Source organism: Akebia trifoliata, chromosome 1 (genome assembly GCF_017979445.1).
Source record: "Akebia trifoliata isolate Shusen 1 chromosome 1, ASM1797944v1, whole genome shotgun sequence".
Lineage (NCBI taxonomy): Eukaryota > Viridiplantae > Streptophyta > Magnoliopsida > Ranunculales > Lardizabalaceae > Akebia > Akebia trifoliata.
Window position 1 is genome coordinate 35,628,690 of NC_141375.1, and position 20,416 is coordinate 35,649,105.

General features: G+C 35.4%; 3 protein-coding genes across 4 annotated transcripts; all 3 read left to right on the top strand.

Moving 5' to 3' along the window:
- Positions 1 to 525: 525 nt before the first annotated feature.
- On the top strand, positions 526 to 7,532 carry LOC147412159 (signal recognition particle subunit SRP54 2). The gene is made up of 10 exons (XM_086456981.1): positions 526 to 1,000; positions 2,429 to 2,528; positions 2,693 to 2,846; positions 3,327 to 3,477; positions 3,572 to 3,720; positions 4,756 to 4,856; positions 4,992 to 5,149; positions 6,332 to 6,446; positions 6,649 to 6,891; positions 6,997 to 7,532. The coding sequence occupies exons 1-10, from the start codon at positions 770 to 772 to the stop codon at positions 7,080 to 7,082; spliced, it is 1,488 nt and encodes a 495-aa protein (XP_086313107.1). The 5' UTR covers positions 526 to 769; the 3' UTR covers positions 7,083 to 7,532.
- Positions 7,533 to 9,867: 2,335 nt separating this feature from the next.
- Positions 9,868 to 15,108, top strand: LOC147412160 (S-adenosyl-L-methionine-dependent methyltransferases superfamily protein). Of its 2 annotated transcripts, none has more exons than XM_086456998.1 (8): positions 9,868 to 10,157; positions 11,424 to 11,529; positions 11,683 to 11,843; positions 11,936 to 12,016; positions 12,886 to 12,972; positions 13,636 to 13,721; positions 14,217 to 14,337; positions 14,872 to 15,108. In XM_086456998.1, exons 1-8 carry the CDS (start codon positions 9,888 to 9,890, stop codon positions 14,947 to 14,949), a joined length of 990 nt encoding a protein of 329 aa, XP_086313124.1. In that variant the 5' UTR covers positions 9,868 to 9,887; the 3' UTR covers positions 14,950 to 15,108. The 2 variants fall into 2 exon arrangements, with proteins under 2 accessions (XP_086313124.1, XP_086313133.1); XM_086457007.1 differs by having other exon boundaries at positions 9,871 to 10,157; positions 11,424 to 11,491; positions 11,696 to 11,843.
- A 1,490-nt stretch (positions 15,109 to 16,598) lies between these two features.
- On the top strand, positions 16,599 to 19,297 carry LOC147412161 (fanconi anemia group E protein FANCE protein). Its single transcript, XM_086457020.1, has 2 exons — positions 16,599 to 17,161; positions 17,596 to 19,297. The coding sequence occupies exons 1-2, from the start codon at positions 16,956 to 16,958 to the stop codon at positions 18,896 to 18,898; spliced, it is 1,509 nt and encodes a 502-aa protein (XP_086313146.1). The 5' UTR covers positions 16,599 to 16,955; the 3' UTR covers positions 18,899 to 19,297.
- Positions 19,298 to 20,416: the final 1,119 nt, after the last annotated feature.

Below are 20,416 nucleotides of genomic sequence, written 5' to 3' on the forward strand. Positions count from 1 at the left end.
GTATGAAGTTCTCATTCTATACATGCCACATCATGAATTAATATCTGCACCCAATCTCCAAAAAAAAAAAAAATCTCAATTATTCCCAACTTTCTATTTTGGAATGAGATATACACGCCCTCAAAAGATTTTTTATATCAGAAATACCCTCAAATACTTATTTTCGAGGTGCAAATGCACCTAAACCTGTGCTCTTGGGGTACACGTTAACAAGATCCCTCAAATATTTATCCAAACGTGGAGGGGGTATTTCTAAAATTCACCCAATAAATTCACTGTCACAAAATTGCTTAAGAGATAATAATAAATTATGAATAATGATCAAAACTCACGCTCTTGGTACGTGGTTGGGTACGCGGATGACGTGGCAAGGGCAAAGAACCGCACATCTTTTTTTTACTTAGTATCCCGATGAAAACGATCTACAGTTTTCTGCCCTTACCACGTCAGCCCCGTACCCAACCGTGACTCATAAATTATTAAACGCGCGCACACAGAGAGAGAGATAATAATAAATAAATAAATAAATAAAACTGTTCGATTTTTTACGGTTTGTTTAGATCAAGCAGGTCAATCCGTCTTCGAGTTAGCTTCCGCTTAAAACAATTTTAGCTTTTCTGGGTTTCCCCGATCGCAACCTCCTTAATAGATCTTCTATCCCTTTTTCAACGAAACCCTCCTTGCATAAACCCTAACCCTAGAAATCCCTCACTCCCTCCCTCCTTTTCCGAATTGCAGAGGTGATTGATCTTATTTGATCCCAAAAAAGATGGTGTTAGCTCAATTAGGCGGGAGCATCTCCCGCGCTCTTCAGCAGATGAGCAATGCGACTATCATCGACGAAAAGGTCCTCAACGAATGCCTCAACGAGATCACCCGAGCTCTCTTACAGTCCGATGTGCAGTTCAAGCTTGTTCGTGACATGCAAACCAATATCAAGAAGATTGTTAATCTCGATGATCTCGCAGCTGGTCACAACAAGCGCAGAATCATCCAGCAGGTTCACTTGTTTCGATTCGATTCGACCACCAACTTATAATTTTTTTTCTTCTAAAATTATCTTAAAAACATGTTATCTTTCTTTATTACCATTAGCTTGGAGAGAAAATTTTGCTATTTTTGATTGAGGCGTAATGAAACTACATCAATTTACGTTTAAGATAACAGGTCTGTAGAGACTTTTTTCATGTTGATTAGCGTTTTATGGTAATTTGAAGAATTTAATAAACTAAAGAAAAGTGGTGTCGATTGAGTGGACGATGTTTTTGTTTGTTGATCATTAGAGAAGAATATGAAAAAATATAGAAATACTGAAATTCATAATTTTGTTTCCAAGTCGTATGCCAGTCTGTTTGTCGATGGTCAAGTTTAAGCTGCCTTGTTATGAAGTTCACATCCCTTCGATTCTACCTAAGACGAGAATAATTTACCTCTTTCATTAGATTTAGAAACACCCATGTTCCTAACTTGCATTAAATTATGCAGATTGTAAATGCCTCACAAAGGGAATTAAGTACCATTCCCAACTCTAGTTATCAATTCTGGACCTGGCGGCAATCCTAAAATCCTTAAGGGCTCGAAAGATGTACATCTGCATTCAAGATTCCGAAACATATTGTTAGGTATTAGAATCTCATTATCCAAAATTGATAATTTGATTAGAAAAAAAGGGAAGTCGAAAATTCGAGTGCCTATAGCTGAAGCATCTACCCTTCAGAGTAACAAAAAGAAAAACATTGGCTGGGGTTGAAGATTCATAGTAAAAGAATTCCTTCTTTCTTTCTCTCATTCAGAAATATGAATACACATACTTGCCATACCAAAAAGAAAAAAAAAAAAAAGAAGAGAAAAGAAACAAAGAGATGAAAAAACTATGCATGAGATTGATCTGAAATCAATGTTTTACTCCATGTATTCAATTGAATTTGTTTTTGGCTTTCAGTTCTTTATGTTTTAGTAATGGTAGTATACATGCATATTGCAGAGGGACAATTGGATTCCAATAATCCAGTTTGAGTTGTGCTGGAGTGACTGTGAAATTCACTTTGTTTCACACTGTGCTGACATGGAGGTGCACACAGAACCATAGATGTTTTTCACTCGTATCTTGATAGAAATCATCCATGGTTCCGTACGCACATCCACATCAGCGCAGTGTGAAACACAGTGAATTTCGCAAGTCACTTTAGCATTTTCCATCCATTTTTGACATCTCAATCCTTTTATATTCTTCCAAAATAGATTACTTTTCACAGACTTGTTAGGTTAATTTGTAGGAGTCAGTTTGGCATCTCTTGTATTTAAATTTTTTTCATTTTCTCTTTCTTCCGTATTTTGGGTTCTTGTATGGTCAGGAATTAGCCTGCATTCTGCTTTACCTTTCAGTTATACTGTTATTCCTATGTAACGTAGGCTTATTTGTTTTCAGGCTATATTCAATGAGCTCTGCAAAATGTTGGACCCTGGGAAACCTTCTTTCACTCCCAAGAAAGGGAAAACAAGTGTTATCATGTTTGTTGGTTTACAAGGTATGCAAATCTCGTGAGATCACTAAATTAGTTTAAAGTATGTTTATGTTACTAAAATTTAGATTTGGTTGGTAAATTGGAGAGCCTCTTTTCTCTTAAATATGTGCTGTGTCTATGTAAATGTTGCATATAATGGGACTTATTTGTCACTCCAAAATATTCAGGTTCCGGAAAAACCACAACATGCACAAAATACGCATTTTATCATCAAAAGAAGGGCTGGAAACCGGCTCTAGTTTGTGCTGATACATTCAGAGCTGGTGCCTTTGATCAGTTGAAGCAGAATGCCACTAAAGCTAAGATCCCATTTTATGGAAGGTACTATTTATGTATCTTTTGTAGGTCATTTTGTGTTTGTAGCATTGTGATTTCATTTCTTCAGTCGTAAAGCCTTTTCAGTTGTTGAAAATGGTTTATTAGATTCTCATAAAGCTAGTTAACTATCAAAAGTTTTAAGACTTAAAAGAAAAACTAGGTTTAAGACTTGCCTGGTGATCCTGAACTATAATGTCTCTAAGCTCTGGGAATGTCTAATGTAATTTCTAGTTTGGTATTAGTTCCCACATACTTTTGTTCAAATATTTTGCATTTTCATTTAGGGTTTCAGAAATTCTTTGTTTAGAACTATGATTGGTTGTAGCAATTTCTTTTGTAACTTATGTCTAGAAACCAGGAGTTTTAGTTTCAAACAAGTTGCCACTTGATAAAATTAGATATAGTTTTGGTATTGAGACCACAGTGCCCTTTTGAATTGTGTTTCTCTGGTATTTCACATAATGATTTGGTTATCATCTACAGCTACATGGAGTCGGATCCTGTGAAAATTGCAGTGGAAGGTGTCGAAAGGTTTAAGAAGGAAAATTGTGATCTTATTATCGTAGACACAAGTGGGCGCCATAAACAGGAAGCTGCTCTCTTTGAAGAAATGCGTCAAGTTTCAGAAGCAACGGTACTTTTGCTGTTATCCCTGAGTTGATTTTCCCCCTAAAATCTATTCATGCTGGGTTGATAAATGTCGATTCCATTATTTCCAAATGTTCCAGAAACCAGATCTTGTAATATTTGTTATGGATAGCAGTATTGGTCAAGCTGCCTTTGATCAAGCTCAAGCATTTAAACAAAGTGTTTCGGTTGGTGCTGTGATTGTAACCAAAATGGACGGTCATGCAAAAGGAGGTGGTGCACTTAGCGCGTAAGTGTTGTAATGATATTCATAATTGCATGATTGAATCATTTTTGTATGATATGGTTTCAATATTTTTGTGTTTTCCTGTAGCAGTTGCTGAAATGTTGCATTTTCTTCTTAAATGTCTTGATGCCCCTGAAAACACTATTTGGTGGGTTTACCTTTTAGGTAATAACTAATGTAGATAATGCGTATTACTTGTAACCCCATCAAAAGTGGTTTAAAAAAAATGGACAGTCCACGATTCCTCAACCTGTAAATTGGGGTTAGAATTTTCAGACTGGGCTGATTTTTGGTGAGGATGATCACCTCACCATAGAGATGATCCTCACCAAAAATAGCCCATTCCAAAACTTCTAATCCATATTTTCAAAACATTTTGGCTATATCGTTGGCCATATAGTTGGCCGGCGATATATCTATCTATATATATATATCCAAAAAAAACTTCGTGAGTAGGTGTGGATTAAATCACTGATTGAAAGATACACCAATTAATCATGACTCAATAGACATTTTTGTCTCTACGATTGCCACCACCACTTCACCACCTTGTTGCACGGCAAAGGCTCAAGGGTTTTCTACTTATCCAAAAAAAAGGCTCACGGGTTTTAAAATTCTATTGTAACAAAGTAGTATTTCTCATTTAGTAAAAAAATAAAAAAAAAGTAGTTTTTCTCTTTCCCCTATCTTTGTTAATTTGGATCTCTATTGAGAGAAGAACGAAAACATGCCCCTTTGAGGTTGAGGAGTCCTGCATTGATATCCATCACAATTGAGAAGTCCCACATTAGTGGATCATTACTGTTATTTTGTCTCCTGTCAGAAGCGCTTATTTCTAACATCATTCAATCAATATTATATTTTTCCAGTCTTTCCTCTATTTTCTATTATCTTTATTTTCATTTTCTTGCATCACACGAGGTCGTTGATCTTATTGGCATCTTCACTATGTAGATCTTCTCTGATCAATTTGCCTTTCGTATTTAAATTGGAGGCACCTTTTTGGTTGGCCTTTAAATTTCAATTGTGTATGTGCAGCGTTGCGGCCACAAAGAGTCCTGTCATATTCATTGGTACTGGAGAGCACATGGATGAGTTTGAAGTTTTTGATGTTAAGCCATTTGTCAGCCGTCTTTTAGGTGACCTCTAACTCTATTTTCTACTGTAGCAGTATATTTCTGTTTGATATAGTTCCTTATCATGAAAGTTTCACTGCACTTAATACTCATGAAAGTTTCTTCAAGTAATTAATTTCCAAGTTTTGTTTCAATTAGGCATGGGTGACTGGTCTGGATTTATGGACAAAATTCATGAAGTTGTGCCTATGGATCAACAACCTGAGCTTCTACAGAAACTTTCTGAAGGGAACTTTACTTTACGGATTATGTATGAGCAATTCCAGAACATACTCAAAATGGGTCCTATTGGTCAGGTATGTTTTTTTGCTATTCTAATTTGAAGTTTGTTACTTTTATTTTACTCTGAAGATGTTATATGGTATCATTTACTTCCTTATTTTGAGAATATTATCTTGTACTATGCTACTCCAATATGATATGACCAACACTGTGTATTTTATACTGGAATGGTGAAAATACATTCTCCAGGAGGATATTTTCTCATGTCATTTATTTCAAAAATTATCCAAAGCTAAACATAGTTTATTCTTAGATGGAAATGGGATTAATTATATATAATTAACCACATATACTTTAATGTGTAAAATGCTTGCTTCAATGAACAAACTATTGAGTACTGCATTCACCATTAGTATATTTTATTTTAAATATGTATAAATAAATTATTAATATATCCTACTAATTATAACATGGGCAATTGTATCTAAGTACTTACACGAACGTGCTAGTATGTTTATAATACATCAAAATAAGATGAGGTAGATTTCTAACTAATCATAGTTCATTTCTCCTAATGAATAAGTACTTTATATATTTTTATAATTAGTGAGTATGGTTACCATAAGTATCATATATTTTTTTTTAATTTAGTGACAAGATATTTTAGTGTCTATTAAAAGTTTTCTTTTTTTCTTGGTGTGAAGTTTTTGTAGAGTTTAAAGGAGTCTTTTTCAATGATTTCATGGGTAGATGGGATTGGGTTTGTGACTTGTAGATCATCCAAGGTTTGTTGGGTAATCTTTACTTTTTTGTACACTTTTTTGGTCGCCTCAACCAAGATTAATACAATTGCATTTGCCTATCTAAAAAAAAAAACTGGTTACTTTGTGTAATTTACAAGTCCTTTTTACCAGCAATTTATAATTTTTGTTATTTTTACTGATTTTATTGAAATATTTTCACTTAACTACCTATATTTGATTACTTAAGTTGAAATTCACCAAACACATATTTATTTCCACTAAAGTATGTATAAAAAGAAACACTTTGTTAAATTTCTTTTCGGTGCCTTCTGGAAATAGAAATATTTTTGTATACTTCATGGAATTATATCACACTTTAATACTATTATTGAACAAATGCTTCATATTTATTGGTGCCTTCTTTTTCATCTAATAGTAATTTTAGCTTCATTCATTCATTTGCAAAAATATGTTGTACTTTTTAATTTGATTGTATCGCTTGTTGCTCCCTAGGTTTTCTCAATGCTTCCTGGATTTAGCGCAGAGTTGATGCCAAAGGGTCGTGAAAAGGAAAGTCAAGCAAAGATCAAGCGTTACATGACCATGATGGATTCTATGACAAATGAGGGTAAAGCTTGTTTAACATAATGTGTGCATATTGTGCTCAGTGACCTTTTTCTCAGCCTATTAATGCTTTGATTTCGAGACGGGTCCTTGGGTTTTTCCTAAATAAATATGCTATTCGTTTCATCCTGATTTCCCTTTTCAAGAGAGAGTACCTTCATATTATCCTAACATGCTGCTCTTACATATATTTTTTTTAATTGCAGAATTGGATAGTTCCAACCCAAAGCTTATGAACGAGTCTCGGATCATGCGGATAGCACGAGGTTCAGGTCGCCAATTTGTAGAAGTGATGGAAATGTTGGAAGAATATAAGAGACTTGCCAAGATCTGGAGCAAGATGAAGGGACTCAAGATTCCAAAGAAGGGTGAAATGAGTGCACTATCACGTAATATGAATGCACAACACATGAGCAAAGTCCTTCCCCCACAAATGCTGAAGCAAATAGGTGACTTTCTTCCCCATCCATTTCTTATTATGTTTCTAGCTTCTTTTTTTCTTTTTAAAACACAATATAATCTCTTATTTGTGGCAAAAAATAAAATAAAAATAGGTGGCATGGGTGGTCTACAAAACTTGATGAAGCAAATGGGATCTTCAAAAGACATGATGGGTATGTTTGGAGGCGGGGATAAATAGAATCAATCACAGTTGCAAAATCTGCTTCCCCACAATTTTACCTGCAACAAACATAAGCTTTGCCCAGGATCGCAAGCTTTAGTTAGTCGGGCACAGGTTAATTCTCTCAGTGGAAATGCTCCTTTTACTTATGTTGGCTGAGGTTTGTGTACCAAAGTAGCCAGGCAGTTCGTCTGTTTGTTTCTTTTTTTTTTTCTTTTTGGCTATCTTCTCTGTATTTTTATGATTAAAGCAAGTAGCGTTTTTTAAATTTTAGTACATTTGTTTTATTCAAGGGCCATTCATATTGGTGAAGGCAGGTATCATGCCACAAATCACAGAGATAATTGTCTTTGAAAGTTGGAAAAAAAAACTCTTTACATCTAGTGACCACCAATCATTTTTTGATTGATATTAACAACATTATTTGATGGTTTTTGATCAAGAGTATCTACAGTAGATTATCAAATTTGATGGTCTGTTTGTACATATAAGAGCATGTCAACTCAAAATGATCATTATAAGAGTATGTTGTGCTCATCTGATCATCTGTTGGCACATGGGACCTTGACATACCAATGAATTACTACCAGTACTCGACCAAATTGAAGTATTGATGGTCTGATGTACCCTCTGCGATTAGTTATTGATCAGGCTGGGCTGGGCCCAATTCATGCTTGCGGGGGGCCAAGTTTGTACATTGATACTTTTTATTAGACGGGCCAGTCTTGGATTAAGATTTTGAGGCTCGAATAGAATCAGCCTATCCGAAACCCAATCTAACCTAGTCCGGCCCATTGACAGTCCTACCGGGCGATCCTTATTAAGTTTGAGCGTACATGAAGTCATGAGCCAATTCAAGTGATAGACCATGTAGCCACGTAAACCTCCATATACACCACTAGTGGACTAGAGCGAGACCACCAATAAATATATATATATATATATATATGGGGACGGTTCGAGGGACGTGCTGAAAACCAGCTGAGAAACAGACGGACGAGAGACGTTAGATTTGAGGGAGTGGACGGCGCAGATGGTTCAACATAAATAAACGGAATTTCTTTTATTTAAAAATAACTCCCTCATCTTTTCTATTTTTTCGATTGTTTTTTTTTTTTTTTTTTTAAACTAACCATCTCTGTTTTTTGGTTTTCTCTCTCGACAGACGTTCCTGTTTCATAAGGTTTTTTAACGAAGAAGACCAACTCAACCTTTGGCTGAAAACCCATTGTTGAATCTTTCATTAAACACCCTTCGTCTTCCTTCGACCCAACCCTTCGTCTTTTCATCTCTTTTGTAAATCCAAATCTCTTCGTTTCCTTCGTCTCTTCTGTAAATTTGGTTACTAATCAATATCCAATTTGACGATTGAGCATGTTTAGTATATGCTAACAACTTACTTTCTGAGCTTCTCCATCAAGCCATGTAAATGTCAATCGTTTCTCTTTTAAAGCAACAAAAGCTTGTGGTGGAACTAACATATAATCTCCATCATTAGCAGTTGACTTTCCTTCATTTGATAATGTATCTTGAACCATGCGCATAGTCTATAAGAATATAAAATTGAAGTGAGATGCTAATTGATACAAGAGAATATATACAATTGTGAGAAACCAGATCTTTTTCAAAACATATAGTAAAGAAACTCTAATAATTCGTTAAGTCATAAGCACCCGCCAGATAAGATGCTAATAAAATTTGAAACGAATCTATCACATTCAGACTTCTTTTTAGTGATAGGTAATGCAGCTTAGTTTATTTAACAAATTCAGGCAAGAGCACTTACTTCACGCATTTTGTTAAGTTCCAAACTTAGCCTCCCCGCAAGAATCACACAATACCAGGTCATTGTCTCACTTCCAGCATGAGCATAACCTCGATCATCACAACCCAGCTCCATGGATGTTAAACTCCTTAATTGGGGAAGATCTGGCAAAATGGAAAGAAAAAAAAAGATTATAATAGGTGTAAATAAAGAAGATTCAACCAAGATGGGGGATTATTTACAGAAGAGACGAAGGAAACGAAGAGATTTGGATTTACAGAAGAGACGAAGGGTTGGGTCGAAGGAAAACGAAGGTTGGGTCGTCCGTTGAGTGAGAAAACGAAGGGTGTTTAATGAAAGGTTCAACAATGGGTTTTCAGCCAAAGGTTGAGTTCGTCTTCTTCGTTGAAAAACCTTATGAAACAGCAACGTTTGTCAAGAGAGAAAACCAAAAAACAGAGATGGTTAGTTTAAAAAAAAAAAAACAAATGAAAAAATAGAAAAGATGAGGGAGTTACTTTTAAATAAAAGAAATTCCGTTTCTTTATGTTGAACCATCTGCGCCGTCCACTCCCTCAAATCTAACGTCTCTCGTCCGTCTGTTTCTCAGCTGGTTTTCAACACGTCCCTCGAACCGTCCCCTATATATATATATATATATATATATATATATATATATATTACTTATTACATTCCAATTTCTTAAATAATTTATCATACCCCAATTATATATTAAAACACTCTCTTCAAACATTACAAAGGTATAGCTCAAATTATAATTTCAACATTACAAAACATTATATAACACTCGATCCAAACTTCAGTGGCTGTTTACAATAATGATTAGGCTCATATAAAATCCTAAATCCAAAAACTAAAGAGAGAGAGAGAGAGAGAGAGAGAGAGAGAGGTTCTATTGGCAATCCTTTTACTTTTACTTATAATCAGCCATTCAATTGTTTTTATTAATTTTGATTGAGGTGTAATAAGTAGAAGTCAGGGTGCCAATAGTAGCTCTATATATTTAATGGAGGGAAAGATAGACGATAGCGTGTAGTATGGCACTTCGAGCAAGATTAACGGTGTCACGAAGCCTTCCAATTTGGGCGGGTATTTCTATCCCCCCTCCGGCCTATTCGATTACTGTTTCGGTTTTTTCTCTCTCAGCTAAACTAAAAAGGTTGGGTAAAGAAAGCAGAGTGAATCGCCGTCTACTTCTAGGCTGCGGAGCTTCTTTTTTTGCTCAATTCGTGAAAATGGCGGGTACAAGTGGGGGGAAATCTTTCGTGGCCTCTGCGAGACAACAAAGTGTTTCTCCTGTTGAACAGGTGAGAATTTTAACAACAACAAAAAAATCTGGTAAAGTGTTTTTTGCTTTCTGGGTTATCTTAAATTTTGAACTTTTATTATGGGTAGGTGCTAAATTTTAATGAGATTTCCTCACTATCAAAATTTCAGGATTGGGATTGAGTAAAATCTGCTATTTTATTTTTTTTGGTTTGCTTTGTGGGTATTCCAATTTTGGACCTTAATGATGGGTGGGTGCTAAGTACATTAGTGTAATTTGGGTTTGAGAGAAATTTCCATGCAAGAATCAAAATTTCATATTCGGGAAAGAGTCAATTCTGCTCAGTTAAGTTTTGTTTACATTTTTGTTTTCTGGGTCTTCTCAAGTTTGAACTTTTATAGGACGAACGAGATTTTCCATAGACAGATGTCAAATTTCCATCCAAAAACCATAAATTTCATAATTGAAATTGAATAAATTCTCCTCAGTTATGTTTACTTGGTGTCTTTTACTTCTTTGATCTTATCAAAATTTTGACTTGGATGATAGATTCGTGTTAAATTGGTGAGATATGCAATGGATGGTATTGAATTTCCCTTTGCTTTTTTTTTTTTGTTTTTTGCTTTTGCTTTCTAGGTCTTCTCAAAATTTGAAATTGGATGATGGGTTGGTGCTAAATAAATATTAGGTAAGTTATCGATGGATGTAAAATATTGTCCAAAGCTTTAACATGCATCCATTTGCCTCATTTTTTTAGGCCATTCTATAGAAGATATAGATTTAAATACAAGAATCAGAATTTCATAATTGGGACTGAAATAAATTTGATTTCTGGATTTAGTGTTTCTGCTTTCTGGGTCACTCAGATTTTGAATTTTGATGTTGGTTTGTTGCTAAGTAAGTGAGATGTACTATGAATGGACTTGAGATTTCCACACAGATCAAAATTTCATGTATAAGACGGAACAAATACTTCGAAACTGGAGATATTTTTGAAATTCTATGAGAAAAATCTTATACAAGCAGTATGTTGCTACCGAAGGTAACCCATTGCTTCATAATAGAATCCTCTTTCTTATCCATTTAGCAAATCTATGTTTTCTACGAAGTGGTAATAATTTTACACTTTCTGATATGGTTCCTAGTAATGCTGTGATGTTCATTAACCTTGTGAAATCTCAACTGACTCTACTGAACATTGAAATGTCCTGATGTCGAGTGACATTATTAACTGGCTGCTTAGAAGTTGTAATTTGGTCCATTCATATTGAGATGTCTGATCTGCTGCTTTGATTGTGTGTCAAAGGCACTGAAGAATGTGGATTGGCCGGAACAATTTCCCTTCAAGAAGGAAGATTTCCAGCGGTTTGATGAGTATTTGCTCCCACTTTGTACCAATGTTTTATGCTACAGTCAGTTTTGTTTGATTTCTCAAGCAAATATAAACATTCTACCTATATAAAAAAAAAATTCAATACAATAAAATAGTTCACAATCTAGTGAAGCTACCATAGATTTAACCTAGGGTTTTGAGTTTGGAAATTTATGTTTCTAAAACAGAACAGTTGATTGTGTTAGGTCACCAGATTCCTTGTTCTATGATGCCCCGCGCTTTGTGACACACATTGATGATCCAGCCATTGCTGCACTTACTAAGTATTATTCGAAGGTTTTCCCACCTAGTAACACGCCAGGAGTATGTGTACTGGATTTATGTAGCAGTTGGGTAAGAGATTTATGATCAATTTTGCTTTGACCTATTTCTATATAGTTTGTTTTTATTATATTATTTTTAATTATTTTTTGCTTTATATTTAGGTCAGCCATTATCCAGCAGGATACAAGCAAGATAGGATTGTAGGCATGGGTATGAATGAAGAAGAGCTCAAGCGGAATCCAGTATGTTCATATTGTTTCATGATATTTTGCTAATCTTAAGCGTGTAACAAAATCAGAAGGCTTGTCTATTTAACGCATATTTTGGAAGAGTACGGATCCTATGCATCCAGGGTGGAGGATTAAGACCTTCCTCCCACACCTCAACACATGCCACATAAGCCACAATGCAAGGAGATTTTGCTTAAAATATCTCCTTTTTAAAATTTCCTTGGATTGTGACTTATATGGCATGTGTTGAGGTGTGAGAGGAGGGTTTCAATCCTCCACCCTGGGTGCATACGATCTGAACTCATTGGAATGAAATTTGATCTTGTGGAGGTTGTAAGAGATTGATTTCATCACCAGTGGGTACAGTAAGTTCAGTTTTTGTAGTTGGAAGTCCAATTACATAATCCCCCCCCCCCCCCCCCCCCCCCTCTTTCCTTTTGTTTGCTAAGCATTATTTCCCCTAATTATATGACTACATAGAGTAATATCATATTTAATTTAAGTGAATTTTAGGAAAGAGACCCTTGCCAGAGCATTTTCCTATCATTAGTTTTCATTTTCTTTTGTGAAATTTCACAGGTACGTACTGACCAAAGATTCCAATTCCATCAAAGACGAGACTTTAATATCTTGCACTCTACCTTCGTTGCTACCATAGGATACATAAGTTGCATGTGTTGAACATGAACATATAATGATGATAGTTGTAGGCTCATATTGGAGAGTTGTGTATCACATCACTAAGTAGATGTATTCTGTATCATTTTGTTTTCCAATCCAATGTTTTATCACAATAAATTACATCATACATGTACGTATCATCTTCTCATTTATGAGATCAAAAATTTCTCATATGATTTAGTGCAATGAATTTCTTGCAGGTTCTTACAGAATATGTTGTACAAGATTTAAATGTGAACCCCAAACTTCCATTTGAAGACAATTCTTTTGATGTTATTACCAATGTGGTATGTGCATCTTTTCCAATATGTTGTAATCTAATTCTTTTGACGTAATTAAGTCATATGTGAATATTTTCAAAGTTTTTCTTTCTAATTTTTGTTAACTCTGCACTTTAACAGTCCCCTTTCTAAAATTCATGCTACTGTTAAGGCTTCTTAAGATAACGTTCTTCATGGCAATAAACCTCAATAATATTATTATTGATTTCTGCAACTATGTCTACCAAAGATACTCCACCCAAACAAAAAACCACCATAAAAGTAATTGAGTTTTTTTTATATCACATTCATTTTTTTTTTATCTGTATTATTACACTAAATTTGAATTAACGCAATAAAACCGAAAGAAAGTGTTTTTGAATGCAAAATAAAATAACTATAATATATTATTCTTTGAAGCTTTTTATGTGAGACATTGTCAGTGGCACAATCCGCCAATCCATTTGTTTGTTTGTCAGCTCAACGCACTCCAACTGGCCATGAGTCGGATCACTTTCCGACCTCTCACCTAGCATTGTCTTCACTACGTTTTGATGTGGAGTGTGTCTTTATTCTACTTGACCGAATCCATTACACTTGCTTGTTAGATTCACCTAGAAGGCCGGTGATATTGCTTCAAAGAATAGTATCTACGAACACTCTCATGTATTCATCCATCATATCTTGCAGGTTAGCGTTGACTATTTGACCAAACCAATGGATGTTTTCAAGGAGATGTACCGAATTCTGAAGCCAGGAGGTTTAGCTATAATGAGGTGATAATTTTGTATTTTCTTGAAATCGTTTGCACCTTTTATGCACAAACTGTGTAGTCTGTTGGAACCAAGGTATTAAATTTAGATGTCGAGGTATATTTCAACCTCTTAGGAAAGGGAAATTTTGACCTACAGTGGAAATATGCAGTTTTGGGGAAATGATGGAAAAAATAGGGAATTTTTATTGAAACTTAGTTTAAAGTTTAAAATAATGTTATGTCTTACATTTTTATCATTCTACCGGGGAAACTTTTCATGATTTATTATGATAAAAAAGTGTGTTCGTTTGCATTTATGTAACAGCGTTTTATAATAAACACTCAAACTTTGTTAAAAAAGGCCAAATAAGGGAAAACATTCTTCAACTACAAAGAATATGGGAGAGTGTTGTAAGATGGTTTATAGCTAATCGATTAACATTGCAGTCATTAACTGTGCTTTTCCTCTTTTCTGGTAAGATTTTTGCTGACATCCTTGGCTATGATTACAAATCAGCTTCTCCAATCGTTGCTTTTGGACAAAAGCTATCTCTATATGGACATCAACTGGTGATGCCGATCATGCTTTTATTGTCGGGTCCTATTTCCATTATGCTGGAGGATTTGAACCTCCTCAGGTACTTAATGTTTTGGAATCTTTCATTAAGTATTAGAAATTTGCAATATCTATGTATATTTGTTTTATAATTTGTTAATTTTCTTTTGAATAATGATATTATATAGTTTAGCTACTTAAAAAGCCGTAACATCGTGATTATTTAGAGGCGATATGAACCAACTAATGTTGGCCTTTAGCTAAATGTCAGCATTTTGGTTCATCCTTGCATTTGGTACTAAATCTACTCTTGGCTTGTTTACCTATCTTTATCACTGATAACAATATAACTTCATTGCGGCATACCACAAAAGATTTGTATCAAACTCAGGCAGCCATATACATATACGTATGTGTATATACATACATATTTGGTAGATAAAGAAAATAAAACTGATCAAAGACGAATATTCTTTCCTTAAGCACTATAACTGATCAAATAAAGTAGCCTTGGTAGGTCAGCTCATCAGATTCCTGGATTGATGATTACCCATCTAGTGAAGTTGTATTTGATTAGTGGATTTATTTGTGTTTTTTTTTTTTTTTTGACTTGCAGGCTGTGGATATATCTCCCAATCCTGGAAGTACAGATCCGATGTACATTGTGTATTCTAGAAAGTTAAATACTGCCTAAGCATGCGCAGTTCAGAGTTATCTTCGTCGCATATGTGAGAGAAAGTGCTAACATGTGGAAGGCTGTTGGATTATTTATTTTGGTGAAAAAGCAAAATACCTCTGTGTGTGATGTCATCGATTTAACAAAAAAATAAAATAAAGGATAAATTCTCAGTAATGGTGCACCAATTTTAAAACCACCGTTTAGTATCACTTGGATTCTTTCTACCTCCCACCTCCGATAATGAATTTCATCATAATTGGTTCACTCTCGTACTTTTTTTTTGTTATTCTTTTATTTAATTAATCCCCAGGGAGCCCTTCCCCTGGGCTCACAGCTTTTTCCCATCATCCGAGAAGGAATAGGACCCAGTAAAGTTGGAAACACAGCATATGGGAAGAGACATGACTTTGGTTTTTTTTTGAAATTATTCTGGTACCATTTTGAATAACGAGTGTGGGTCATCTTGGTATCGTTCACGAAGAAGATGGGAGGCTCTATTCTATTTTGATTTTAGAGTTCTGATTTTCTAATTCAATTTGACAGAATAACTCAAAAACTCACTGACATGGCATGTGCAAGAACGATAGATTTTTTTCTCTTAAGATGCACAACTACACATGTTTTTTATGGGGATGCGTAGTGTGTATCCCGAGGGCAAAATCTATGCTTCTTGCACATACCACATCATTGAGTTTTTGAGTTATTCTGTCAAAATTAGTCATACTGGAATGTCGTTGAAACTAACATTGTTTCACACATTGGTGTGAGCCATAGATGCTTTTCACTCGTATCTTGATGAAAAGCAGTTATGCTTATGGGGAAATGTTCAACAACAAACATTTTGGCAAAACATTTTTCAAAACATGGGTTAGAGGTTTTGGAATAGGCTGATTTTTGGTAAGGATGATCTCTACGGTGAGGAGATCATCCTCACCAAAAATCAGCCCATTTCAAAACTTCTAACCCCATCAAAAATGATTTACAAAAAATGGACGGTCCACGATTTTTCAATTTGTAAACTGGGGTTAGAAGTTTTGGAATGGGCTGATTTTTGGTGAGGATGATCTCCTCACCGTAGAGATCATCCTCACCAAAAATCAGCCCATTCCAAAACCTCTAACCCATGTTTTGAAAAATGTTTTGCCAAAATGTTTGTAGTTGAACGAGACCCATGTTTCTGTACACACATCCACATCAATAATATCTAAAAGAGTGAAGCTGAAGTGACCTCATATCGCAATTCTTGATGGGAAAATGGATTGGAATCATAGATGCCTTTCACGTCAAGAAGTGTGATATGAGATTCCAATCTGAGGTCACTTTAGCATTATTCTATCTAAAATAATGTCAATTTCTATATTAGTTCAGCATTCTTCGAAAAAATAATTGCTTATGAACCTCAGAGATTGACCTCACATCGCACCTTCTTGATGTAGTGGCCTAGTGTCAGGTGTGCACAAACGATAGATGTTTTCGATTGAGATATGAGTGAAAAACATCTATGGTTACGTTGATCAGGGTCTCCCGTTAGAAGCTAATGTTAATGACCAATAAACCCTCTTCATTATTTTCTGAACAAAAACCCTTGATTCACCACCCTCCCAATAATGCTGACGTGACCTCACATCGCACTTTTCTGATGTGATGCGGAGGTGTGTACAAACGATAGATTTGTTCTATCGTGATGCGAGTGAAAAGCATCTATGATTTTGTTGACCACGGTCTCCCATTGGAAACTAATGTTAATGACTAATAAACCCTCATCTTTATTTTCTGAACAAAAACCACTTGATTTTTACCCATAAATCCCATCGTCTTCAAAGTTCAACCTCCTGAACTCCAACAAATTTTACCCTTCTTTGACAAAAACCAAAAGATGGCTGCATGTGCCACGTGTACAGCTCCTACCCACCACAATCAACCCTCCCGCGCTAACCTATTTTAAAATCTGTATTTCGATCCCTCCAAATCTCTGCCTATATCTCACTAAACTGAAAGCCCAAGAAAAAAAAAAGTTGAAAATGGAAGCTTGGGTTACCCTGTTGAACATCTTCCTAAATTCTCCAACGCCCGAAGGCGAGGCGTCTCACTGGATGCAGCAATCCTTCGATACCTCAACCACCAACACCATCACCACAAGTTCCCTTCTTTCGTTGCTCTCAACGCCCATTGACGTTATCATCGACTCTTCTTCCACTACGCCTTCATCTCCCTCTCACTTAAAAAGGTAACTTTATATAACTCAAAACACTTTCTTTTCATTACTTTTGTCAAATTTATTCAATTTGTTGTGTGGGTCTTTGGCGTTCAACACAATTATGTGGAAACAGACTCTCTTTTACAATCCTCATCTCTCTTTCTTCCCAATTTTCTCAATTACTTGTCAAATTTATTGTGTGGGTCTTTGTCGTTCAACACAATTATGTGGAAACAAACTCTCTTTTACAATCCTCATCTCTCTTTCTTCCCAATTTTCTCAATTATTTGTCAAATTTATTGTGTGGGTCTTTGTCTTGCAACACTATTCTGTGGATACAAACTCTCCATCACAAGTCCCCATCTCTCTTTTCTTCTCAATTTTCTCTTCTTTTTTTTTAATGTTTTATTTGTTTGTTTGTCAAGTTTATTGAATTTGTTCTATGGGTCTTTCTCTTTCGATAGAATCATGTGGATACAAACTCTCCCAAATGCAGTACAAGCACGGATTCTCTCTTTTCTCAGTTTTGAGAACCGGAGATTCTGCACTCGAGACCTGTCTGCCATTGCCAACAATATCTTGAAAGGAAATCAAGCACTTGACTTTTGGGTAAAGAAAGCCGCTCTTAATCTGCTCGATGCAATCTCTTACTCGAATTTTGATTGGGTTTCTGGTTTGAGTTTGGATTCCATCGACGAAAGAGTAGAAGAAGAGTTTGAGGCTTTACCTAGTTGGCTGCAAAGCACCGTCAGTACCACTGAACCGCTTCTTCCATGGCTCCCTCTATCTTACGATGAGTTGAGTTCTGATACATCGATCAATGGTTTTTCAGATGAGAAGCAAGAAGAAGATTCACCAATAGAAGTTGAAGAAGAAGAAAGGGAAATTTTGAACCAAATGGAAACTGAAATTGGGTCTATTCGTCAATTGGATGTCCCTCTTTACGATGAGATTCAAAGGAAAGCAACTTATTTGAAATCCCAGATCTTAACATTTGAATCTACATCAAAGACCATAGGTCTAGCAAATGAAATCCTCCAACTCTGCGTTGACAAAGAAGGAAGAAGAGGAGATTCTTTTTTGATTCTGGATCTAATCGAACCTTGGGAAACTGACGATGAAACTGCTTCCATTCTGATTTCACATCTTTCAAGTGGGAAAGAACAAGACTTTCCATGGTTGAACCAGATTTTGTGTTCAATTATTCTACCAAAATTATTGTTTCTTAGGGATCCGGCCTCTCGTGTGCTGTTGACAGCAATAATTGAGTTCTGTAAGCTTCATCAGAAGGCCGCAGTGGAAGCACTCTTGTTTCCGTTGATCCACCGTAAGGAAGGAATCAACACCCATATTTGTGATGTGGTAACAAGGATCATTAGAGAATGCTTGCATCCGGCTCACGTTTCGTCCTTCTGCCAAAAGCTGTTCTTTGAAGAACAAGGGGAGAGAAGATTTATGTGCCTTAATTGCCATCGATGCCTAATATCCGATGAGTTGGTATGGACAGAACCATTATTTACTCTGTTTCAGAACATCTTGAATCAAAATGTTTGCTTAACTCAGGATTCGGTCGATCATCTTGTCTCTGTGATTCTAGAAATGGCTGATAGGTATTCAAAATCTTTGAAGTTTGGCAATTTTTTGTTATGTTTAGTCACCAAATGTGATGCATTGTTAAAGTCTCATAAGCTCTTGTTGACTGAAGCGGTTGAACGAACCAACACTTTCATGACCAAATCTATATTATCAAAACTGGGTCGTCTGTGACTTTGATATAAGTTTCTTTAATTTCTTTTATTGAAGTTTGTATACCTGTGTGTTTCAGTGAATTTGTTGAAACATACAGATAGGATCTTGCTTTTGAACTCATTGTCATTTAGACTAGCTCAGACACTGACTTGTTTTATGAGCTTGGAGCAAGACCACTTGTGAATTCTTATCTTTTGACTAGAAAGGTTTATTTGTGCTAAAATTGTCGGTCTAGATATATTTCAATGATTATAAAATGCTCTTGTTGATATTCTGAGCTGCTTTACATGGTTTTATATTTAGACAGATTGTGTGTCATAGTTCAAACTTTGACACAAATATTAGCTAGTACCCAAAAGCGATACCCAAGTGGATGATTAGAACTTAGAACCATAGTGGCAAAAACAGTCGAATTTATAAACATACTCATTTTATAGTAATCATGTTTATAGATCTGAGTTGCAATTTATTTATGATACTGAAGACTATAGGTCAACCACAAAAAGTAACTTGGTATAAAGAGAAGAGGTTATGGTTCAAGATTTGGAAACTAAATTTAAGGATAGAAAATTTTGAAAATTATAAAAGAATTAAAAAAAAGGGAGAAAAGTATGAAGTAGGCAAAATATAATGTGTATGACAATTTCTATAATAATTTGGATACAAGAGAGTGAGAAAACAACATTTACAAACTTGCAAGAATGAGAGAGAGGAAAATTAGATCATAGATAGAGTTAGTTGCATTAAAAGTGAAGATCAACTAGTTTTAGTAAGGGATTGAGGAAAATTAAATAATGGTGGATGGATTATTTTCCAAAGTTACTGAATGGAAATCACATTGGGAGAATATAACTAAGGGGAAACATTGACTGTATAAGGACTGCAGCCATAGAATTAAGATTATAGAAGTGAAAGAAGTTATTTCTAAGATGAAGATAGGAAAGGATTTAGGCGCTAATGGTATACATATAAAAGTTCGGAAGTGCGTAGAAGAAATCAGGTTGTATTAGTTAATTAAGTTATCGAAGATGAGTACTAATTAAGATTGACAGTCGAGCAATACACCAAAGAGACCACTTCTATTATGATAAGTTATACATAAAGATCAAAAAAATTGGTGGGGTGTGACTCATAGAATTAGTATTGGTTTCTTGAGTGTTATTTTAGCAACTCGTAACTTCAAATAAAGGAAAACACTTCACAAGATTACAATAACCAGCTATGCTTTATGGAGCTGAATATTGGGTTGTCAAGAAACATGTCCATAGAATAAGCATAGTCGACATGGGCGAAGCAAAGGAGCTGGTGGGGGCAATTGCCCCCACATAACTTTGAGACACCCCTATATTTGCAACTAATTACATCCCCCATTTGTCTCCACTCCCTCACCTCTCTCCCCATTTGCCCCCACATCCTCTCCTCCCTCCAATAACCCCCCCCCCCCCCGCCTTTCAATTTTTTGTTGATTACATTGCCTCTTGACCGGACCTTCTCATATACTAATTGGAAATGACTTAAATATCTTTTTCTTCAACT

What these genes read in the sequence shown, in the direction of transcription:
- LOC147412159 (XM_086456981.1), top strand. Translation starts at nt 770, where the DNA reads ATGGTGTTAGCTCAATTAGGCGGGAGCATCTCCCGCGCTCTTCAGCAG. An exon ending in AGCGCAGAATCATCCAGCAG is followed by an intron (nt 1,001 to 2,428) that starts GTTCACTTGTTT and finishes ATTTGTTTTCAG; the next exon opens with GCTATATTCAATGAGCTCTG. An exon ending in AAGATCCCATTTTATGGAAG is followed by an intron (nt 2,847 to 3,326) that starts GTACTATTTATG and finishes TATCATCTACAG; the next exon opens with CTACATGGAGTCGGATCCTG.
- LOC147412160 (XM_086456998.1), top strand. Translation starts at nt 9,888, where the DNA reads ATGGCACTTCGAGCAAGATTAACGGTGTCACGAAGCCTTCCAATTTGG. An exon ending in TGGATTTATGTAGCAGTTGG is followed by an intron (nt 11,844 to 11,935) that starts GTAAGAGATTTA and finishes CTTTATATTTAG; the next exon opens with GTCAGCCATTATCCAGCAGG. An exon ending in TTGATGTTATTACCAATGTG is followed by an intron (nt 12,973 to 13,635) that starts GTATGTGCATCT and finishes CATATCTTGCAG; the next exon opens with GTTAGCGTTGACTATTTGAC.
- LOC147412161 (XM_086457020.1), top strand. Translation starts at nt 16,956, where the DNA reads ATGGAAGCTTGGGTTACCCTGTTGAACATCTTCCTAAATTCTCCAACG. An exon ending in TCTCCCTCTCACTTAAAAAG is followed by an intron (nt 17,162 to 17,595) that starts GTAACTTTATAT and finishes CTCTTTCGATAG; the next exon opens with AATCATGTGGATACAAACTC.